The following is a 9,163-nucleotide window of genomic DNA, read 5'->3' as shown; positions in this document are numbered from 1 at the left end:
ACCCCGAGGTCCCAGGCTCTCCCTCTCCGCTTCCCCGGTGCCCCGACGTCGCGCGGCAATCGGCCACCTCCATTCCCCCGGCGGCGGCGATGCAGGCGCAGCCTGGGTAATGGACCCGGGGACCGCGGAGCTGGGACGGCGCCTCGCCGCCCGGCGCCCGCCGGTATCCACGCGGGGAGCGGCGCACCCGCTGCTCCGCCCGCCGGCGGGATTACAGTGTCTACTGGGCAGCTGCACCTCTACGCGCACCTGGGCACGCCCCCGCCGAGGCCCGCGCGAGTCGCAGCCGGGCAGCCGCTGGCCGCCTCCGAGCAGTTCAAACCGGCCGTGCCCCGGACAAGCGCGGACCTGGGTCGCTAGGCTGTGCTCCCGAGGCCACCGGCACGAGGTGTGACGCCCTCCAGGGGTCCCGCGGAGGCGACAAGGAGGGGCGGGGCCCGCGACCCTGTGAAGCCGTCTGGGGGAGCGCGGGGCTCTCTGAAGCCCAGGAGGAAAGGAAGAAGCAACGGCAGACCCGGAAACCTGAGACCCAGACGCTCCGGGATGCAGGCAGGAAAGCGGCGCTCTGCAACAGGGATGCCGGAGCCCCCAGACACTAGGACGTGACTCCGCTCCCCGATCCTCAGCAACCAATCCGCTCCCCTCGATTGGCGGCGGGCCCCGCCCCCTCTCCATTCGCTTCCTGGGCAATTGGCCACCGAGCCTTTGCAGTTGTTTGCTGCGGGAGGGTTAGGCTTCCCTTCACTTTGTCAACTCGGTTTCCATTAATTAGTGCCAAGCAGTCTTCTCTAAATACTCGTCGATTTCAGGATGCCTCGCAGCGTTAACCAACCCGAGAGACTTGGTCTCAACACAGACCACCCACCAGGGGCGCTTCCTGGGGTGCCCATCCTTGCTGCAGTTGCCTAGATTCCAGGCAGAGGGCCCTTTGTGCACTGTGCAGCTGCACTCAGACGGCTCTAGCTAGAACTGCTACACTGAGATCTCACGTTAGCCTCTATCACATGGTCTCTTGGCTTCTGTTTCCTTGAATAAAGCTTACGCACCTGAGAATAATCTGGGACTGATATTGAACAAGGCTCTTGGCCTTCCCCAGTCAATAGAAATTGATCAGAGGCCAGTCAAGAAATTCAGACAACGCTTTATTGGGGACCCTGCTGCACCAAGGAGAAGCAATAAGTAAGGTTCCCTTGCTCACTCCCTGAGGGCGGCGAGCTGCTTCCTTATATGGGGTGATGGTAGGGGTGTGTCCAGGGGTCGGGCCAGAGCGATGACTCAAGTGTTTTGCCCACCCCTTTGGTGGTGGTGTGTGCAGGGGGCATGTGCAGTAGTACCCTGCTTTTGCTCCGGGTCTTCATAAGTGGCAGTTTGGGTTTTTTTTTTTTTGTCTTTTTGTATTTTTTGCTCATAAGTCATCCCAACTGTGCATGCACATAGTTATTTTTAGTCCCTTATAGTTTCTTTGTATCAATATTTTGTAGCTGGAGGAGACGTTTGTCCAGGTACAGGCACTGCAGCAGTGCAGCAAAGGGTCCCAGGTCCCAGCCTGTGTCAGCCTCTTCGGCGAAGGTTGCTGCTCAGTTCTTTCTGCCAAAGAGGTCCCCATCTCCTAGATCTCCCATTCCCATAAATCTGAGATAAATGCCAGAAGCCAGCCAAGAGAGCAAATCTAGCTTTAAATCCCAGTTACAACATTTACTTGCTGTATGAACATTATCTGTAAAATGGACATAATAATACTAATTATTCTATAGAGTTGTTAAAGAATTAAATGAAAGAATTATGTCAAAGCATATAGTATAGTGACTAGTACAAAGTAAATCTCAATAAGTGTTTATTGTTACTAAATATGGCCAGTGGCCTAGTCCAAAAATTCAAGCTAGGCCAGATTCCCTCTCTCAGAAACTTGAAATGAATCTAATAGATCAAGGCAATTAAAAAATTGGAGTTGAAGCTGAAATGATGCCATGACCCAGATTTAGGAACGGGCCAAGCCAAAGGAATAAAAAAGCAGGAAATGAGTAAGCATAGGTAACTAACTGTTAAGAGAACAGAGGAGAGGCAGTGAGATGCAGATGTCTGGTGAGGGACCATGCAGCAAATGAGAGACACTGCTTCACTAACTGTTAAGAGAACAGAGGAGATGCAGTGAGATGCAGATGTCTGGTGAGGGACCATGCAGCAAATGAGAGACGCTGGTTACTTAAGAGGTCTTGGCTCCTGATATTTATTTCCACAATGAAACTCCTCCCTCCTTAACTTTTTTTTTTTTTTTTCCCGGTACCCAGGCCTCTCACTGTTGTGGCCTCTCCCGTTGCGGAGCACAGGCTCCAGACGCGCAGGCTCAGCTGCCATGGCTCACGGGCCCAGCCGCTCCACGGCATGTGGGATCTTCCCGGACCGGGGCACGAACCTGTGTCCCCTGCATCGGCAGGCGGACTCTCAACCACTGCACCACCAGGGAAGACCCCTCCTTAACTTTTAAGGTACGTTAACTTCTGCTCTTTGCAAGTGGAAGCGTTTAACTAGAGGATTCCCCAGTTGTGATTGGAACAAAATGACATGACATCACTTTGTTTCTCTGCTTCCATCTGGATTAAGTTAGCAACTATAAAACAGGAGTTTCCAGCTGGTTCTCTGCTCCAGGGAAGCAGGTAGTGATGAAAAGAAACCAGACCCTAACTCTGGTCATATATACATGTTTCATGTGACTAAAGCAGGATTAATTTCAGAGCTGGTCCTATAAATAAAGTATGACCATGAAAATTCTTTGCATTTCACCATTAAAGATGACTCAAAATTCAAATCCAATCATATAAGGTAATAATAGAATGGCTGAGATTTGTTTATATTAATGCTCACTGAGTAGGGGTAAAAAAGGATCTCAAATTTTTAAAATATTATATATATCACTTTTTTTGCTTATAAAAATTATAAGTCCTTAGAATCATGTAAATATATATTGCTAGTTACTTGGTCCAATATACTTATATTTTATTTAATAAGCTCATCCTGAGGGCTGTTTTTTTCTCCCCCTTAGGGCTAACTCTTGAAGAATTAATTTCTAATGCAACACTTAATGCTTTTTAAAAGACAATACTGTATAGGAGCTGTGAAAGTGCTTACATTGCTATGTATTAGGAACTGGACAAAAACTTAATGTGAGAAAATAATAGTAAATAATAATAAATTACATTTACAAAACACTAGCTATGTAGCAAGAACTTAAAATGCTTTACTTAAAATCTGATTTTTATTTCTCACCACTTACCCTACAGGGTAAACATTATCCTCATTTCATTGTACTTTGTCACTGTGGTTATGAAATCCACTAAATAGTATTATAACTGAATATTTGCATCAATTACTTGAGCCTATTTTTTCATTTATATAGGACATTTATCAGACTGAAAAATAGCCATTCCCGCATTCAATAGCTCTAGCCCCAAGTTCTCAGCTAAGCAATAGTTCTATTAATTCTATTTCTTTAACAATGATACTATCAAGAGAGAAAGTTGATTAGTAGCTACTGTAAATGACCTGCTACATTTTTCTCCAGTCCTTAATAGCCTTAAAGTTTACATATACACTCCCACAGTTGGAATGGCAGCGTGAGGAGCCCCCATGAAAAAACCTAACTGGTGACAATGATTTTTTAAAAAAACAACCACTTAAAAATCTCTGGAGGGCTTTCCCTGATGGCGCAGTGGTTGAGAGTCCGCCTGCCGATGCAGGGAACACGGATTCGTGCCCCGGTCCGGGAAGATCCCACATGCCGCGGAGCGGCTAGGCCCATGAGCCATGGCCGCTGAGCCTGCGCGTCCGGAGCCTGTGCTCCGCAACGGGAGAGGCCACAACAGTGAGAGGCCCGCATACCGCAAAAAAAAAAAAAAAAAAATATATATATATATATATACACACACACACATTGCTGTAGATGTGATTCAAGCGTCAACATACATAAAATCAGTTGTATTCATCTTTGTTAAACAGCTGTACAAAGCTATTAATTTAAAATATGAAAGGGTTGTTTATGAGATATCTCACACTATAAGTATGGAATGCATATTTCTTTTTGATGCTATTATTCCACTAAATACAGTGGTCAGGTGCTCAGTGTATCTCTTATAAAACTGCACATAAGGGGCTTCCCTGGTGGCGCAGTGGTTAAGAGTTTGCCTGCTAAAGCAGGGGACACGGGTTTGATCCCTGGTCCAGGAAGATCCCACATGCCACAGAGCAACTAAGCCTGTGCACCACAACTACTGAGCCTGCGCTCTAGAGCCCGTGAGTCACAACTACTGAGCCCGCGTGCCACTACTGAAGCCCACGCACCTAGAGCTGTGCTCTGCAGCAGGAGAAGCCACTTCAATGAGAAGCCCGTGCACCGCAACAAAGAGTAGCCCCCGCTCGCCGCAACTAGAGAAAAGCCCGCGCACAGCCACAAAGACCCAGTGCAGCCAAAAAAAAACCCAAAAAACTGCACATAAGATTATACATACCAAAATTAGAATGTTGCAAATTCTAAGGGACTTCTAAATAGAAATGATTCAGAGATGCTTTTATGTTAAATTCAGCAAATATGGTTCTAAAATGCTCCCCCTTTTTTTTATTACGGAAAACAAATATAATGCTTAGAAACCTTAATGGATGGAAAATGGCTGAATCAAATACATTCCTTTGCAATTTTCACAACTAACTTTATTTAAAGTATTAATTTTACACATTCCAAAACTAAATAATGAGCTATTATTTCAATAAGAAATTGTTCAATTTTACTTGCAACTTTTCAGAGGTGTAATTTTAATACATATTGGGATCTAAAACTATTAGCAAATAGCAACAATAGAGAATGTATATTTTAAAAACTGGACAAATGAGATAATATATTGAGATGTAAATCAGGAAGTAGTTATTTGCTTTACAATAGGTTCATGAATACACAGAATAGTTCATAATATATGCCCTTTAAATATTCATGCATTTAAAATAAATTTACCAAGAAATTGATTTACATACAACTTTTAGAAACCCCAACAATTTTATAAAGAGAGACACTACTTTTACCCACAAAAGGCAACAAAATGTTTTAACAGTTCAAAAATAGAAAGGGCCAAAAACCAATTGATTTCCCCAAAACAACAAAGTTTAATAAGATGGCTATTCACTGTTCCTTTCAAGAAATTAACAGCCTATTTTTTTAAAGCATATTTTTCAGCCCCAACTTGTAACCCACTTTGACCTCCATTTCTACTTCTCCTTGAATCAATCTAGACTGTACGGAAGTGTCATAACATTAGGCTTTTAGCAATTTGGGTTAATGTCCTGAAAAAACATGCTGTGTATATACTCAGAAAGTAATGAAGAAAAAAATTTAGAAGTGCAATGCATACTCCATAGGCTGTAAAACCCTACCAGTCTAACAAAAAGCACCGAGACACAGATGCCAAAGTTAGAGAAAATGTAAACCAGCAGTCAATATCATACACCTTATCAAGTTTTACTTATTCTATTGTTTGGCATTTGAGAAGCTAAATAAATTAATTTAGCAGGCTAGAAATCCCATCACTACCCTTAACAAAGATTTGCTTACCAATGAATTAAAGTTAATAGTGAAAATAGCATAGTGAGGATTCTTTCTCTGTGCTTAATGATGAGGAAAAAGTTACCAAACTTTTCTTATGAAAAAGTAAGAAATGGATAATTTTTTTTTTGAAAATAAAAAGTAAACTTTTATTTACTTTTAACCTTCTTATTTTAACCTCCTTATTAAGGCACTTATTTCAATAGTTTTGCAACATCAAGGGCAAAGTATTTATGTTTTGTATTTCTTTGAGAAATTCCTTCTACCCCAAACCCATAAACTTTGCCCCTTTCACAGTAGATCTTTATTGTCATACCTAACAACGGTAAGTTACCCAAATGGAATTACTTGCAGAATTCTTAATCATTTGTTAGTCTACAAATAAGGAAATTAATTAAATGCTCCTGAAAGTTTTCTAGCACTATTGTTTTAACTACAGCTAAAATAGAAGCAAATAAACTTATCTTTCATACTCAGTATTATTATTTCTATAATAAAGTTCACATTTTTCTTTTCAACTTATGCTGAGTGAAAACTTCATTATTTAAAAAATTCAATTAAAAACGGATCCAAATCTATTTTATTTAAGAAATAAGTTGACAGAAGCAAAAGCAACTTACTAATACGTCAAAAACAAAAAAACATACAACAATCAAAACTAATTCAGCATATGTGATCATGAAGTAAATCAATAAAAATTCAATTAAATATCTCATGCTACATAGAAAGTAGGTTGTTCTATTTCCCTTTCAAAATATGCGAGCTGGGCTTCCCTGGTGGCGCAGTGGTTGCGAGTCCGCCTGCCGATGCAGGGGGCACGGGTTCGTGCCCCGGTCCGGGAGGATCCCACATGCCGCGGAGCGGTTGGGCCCGTGAGCCATGGCCGCTGAGCCTGCGCATCTGGAGCCTGTGCTCCGCAACCGGAGAGACCACAACAGTGAGAGGCCCGCGTACCGCAAAAAAAAAAAAAAAAAAAAAAAAATGCAAGCTGACTTTTAAATTACATTGTTTTACATGCTCCCTCTAATTGTAAGTACTACCATGTGACTATTCACTGTGTACTTAGGTAACTATGGTAATATTTTCGTAAGGCTTGAAGCTAAATACTAGTGACTCACTATTAAGATGTACAGAGAACCTGAAATAACCTGCCTGTAGCTATCTTAATATAATTGTTAAAAGTTATATAAAAACGTGAAATAAGAACCAATAAAACTAACGCACCAGACATATGACACTGCCATCAAACAATACTTAAGCTCCAAAAGAACAAAACATCTTAGAGCTAATCTAAGAATGCATGTGCTTTTGTACTTTTAAAATATATATTACAGAAAATAAAGAAAATGGAAAGATGTTCCTTTCTAACGTAGTAATTCAGAGTAATGAAATTGCAATTTTTACAGCACTCTAACAAGTGAAAAAATTTTAAATCTGTTCACTTAACAGGTGTATAAGGTAAAACTGAATATGTATCCCATCTTATTAAAATGATACATCCATCCTGAATCTCTTTATAAGGCCAAATTAATCATTTAGAATTTCTTTTAATTAATAATTAAAAATATGAAAACATTTAACTTAAAGGAACATAACAGATTGTGGAACTGTGCTCTGAATTTTATTATAATTGTCATTTTGTTCTTAATGTTTAAGACTGTATCATCGTTTCATAAATAACAGCACTTGTGTTTTATCATAAATACACCTCTATGCAGAGGTATGTTAAACAGCATCTGCACATATCTCCAGAAATTGTTGCTCACTTTAGTTGCTCATATTCTCATTCTGATAAAGATTTAATTTTTTACTTAATACTTCAATAGAAAACATGTGAATAGATTATATACTCCATATCCATATTTTTTAAAAACCTAAACAACATACTTTTATTTTTAAATTTTGAACATTCTTTTAAATGTCTGTTTTAAAAAATACATAGGTGGGCTTCCCTGGTGGCGCAGTGGTTGAGAGTCTGCCTGCCGATGCAGGGGACACGGGTTCATGCCCCAGTCCGGGAAGATCCCACACGCCACGGAGCGGCGGGGCCCGTGAGCCATGGCCGCTGAGCCTGAACGTCCGGAGCCTGTGCTCCACAATGGGAGAGGCCACAACAGTGAGAGGCCCGCGTACTGCAAAAAAAACCAACCAACCAACCAAAAAAAAAAACCATAGGTAACAAGAGTTACTGTTTTATCATGATTAAATTGGTATCAAATTTATGGGCATAAGTGAAAAAACTAACCACTTAATAGTCATAAAGTGATGAAATGCAATATCATACACTGTATATTACTAAGAAAGTGCTCATTTACATAAGCAGCAGATGAGGAGAGCGGTATCATAGAAAATCTGGATATATCTTTATGTATATCCTTAAAAATCACTTTCCTTTATATAATTTCCGTTTTAATTTAAATGCCACAAATTTTCAGTGAACATTTAAATTAGTTTTTTATTGTAATATTTCAGTTCTATTATACACCATGAAATACCTTCAGAAACTTCCTTGAGGGAAAGAATAATTCTTTCCTTCTATAAGTATATCACATTAATTATTTATTAAATCTTATATTTGAGATATATACTCTGACCTTGAAAATATTCAAATTCAAGACTAATGTTATGATGGAATGAAGATTTATGAGGAAAATTTTACAATCGTTTAGAAGGTAAAATCTTTAAAGACCATGTAGCAGTAAGGAAGACACCTGGCTGGAATGACGCAGAGTGGCAGATTTGACATTTTACCAAAGGACAGTAATGTTTGATCTTCTTTCCCCCACAGAATTCTAGATCCAGTTAACAGCAGGAGGGGAAAAGCAGCAGCAACATTTCAAATGTCCACACTCTGATTTCCAAAAGACACCACGTAGGTAGAAGAAAATTGCATTTTACTTCAGGTGGTATAAGTCTTTGAAATGAAGGCTCTGCTATTTTTCAAGACTGAAAGGATATCACAGTGTTGATTTTATACACAAAGTAGGATCTGTTCCAGTACACTCTAGTGAAGTAATTCACATAAGGAGAATAGTTAATTTTGACCTCATGACAAAATCTTCCATGTTTTGAGTAGGTTATCTTGTCACCTTCTTCACAAACCACCTATCAAACGATATGAAACAAAATATTAAAAAGCTTATTAAGCTTACAGGAGAAATGCAATCAATGTACAAGTGATGATATTTATATGAAGAAATATATTATTGCTAAACATGGACTATCTCACATTGGTTAGCAAACATCTCGTATTGTTCAGCAAATAAAAGCCTCTTCATAAGAGTTACCATGTCCACTAAATTCTTGAGCTTCCCACTGAGATTGAGAAATCAGTATAAAGTGTTTTCCAACTTTTAAAAGATTTAATCCTAAAATTTAGAAGGCTATGTCTCCATAGTCTACTATCATTCCTCTGAAGAACCTTATCATGGAGCCTGCCAAGGCTGAGAAATGGACATATACTCTTAACGTATATTCATACTCTTCTCCTTGTGCAGGACTGACTCACATTAGTAAGCAAGTTTCTGTGACTTATCCAGTACAATCCTTTACATTTTCACCTTAATGAGGTTCACTAAG

At 40.2% G+C, this 9,163-nt stretch overlaps 1 protein-coding gene across 3 annotated transcripts in view; it reads right to left on the bottom strand.

Annotated features, from left to right (window-relative positions):
* Window positions 1-4,679: 4,679 nt before the first annotated feature.
* DPY19L4 (dpy-19 like 4) overlaps window positions 4,680-9,163 on the bottom strand; it is a 62,648-nt gene continuing 58,164 nt past the window's right edge. For all 3 annotated transcript variants that reach the window (XM_019925122.3, XM_073794594.1, XM_033842823.2), the window contains one exon: window positions 4,680-8,689. In XM_019925122.3, coding sequence (XP_019780681.1) covers window positions 8,525-8,689 — 165 coding nt within the window. In that variant the 3' untranslated portion in view covers window positions 4,680-8,524. The remainder of the gene's footprint in view (window positions 8,690-9,163) is intronic.

The sequence above is a fragment of the Tursiops truncatus genome, chromosome 17 (assembly GCF_011762595.2).
Source record: "Tursiops truncatus isolate mTurTru1 chromosome 17, mTurTru1.mat.Y, whole genome shotgun sequence".
NCBI lineage: Eukaryota > Metazoa > Chordata > Mammalia > Artiodactyla > Delphinidae > Tursiops > Tursiops truncatus.
The sequence above is the reverse complement of the archived record's forward strand: the minus strand, read 5'-3'. Positions and strand labels throughout refer to the sequence as shown.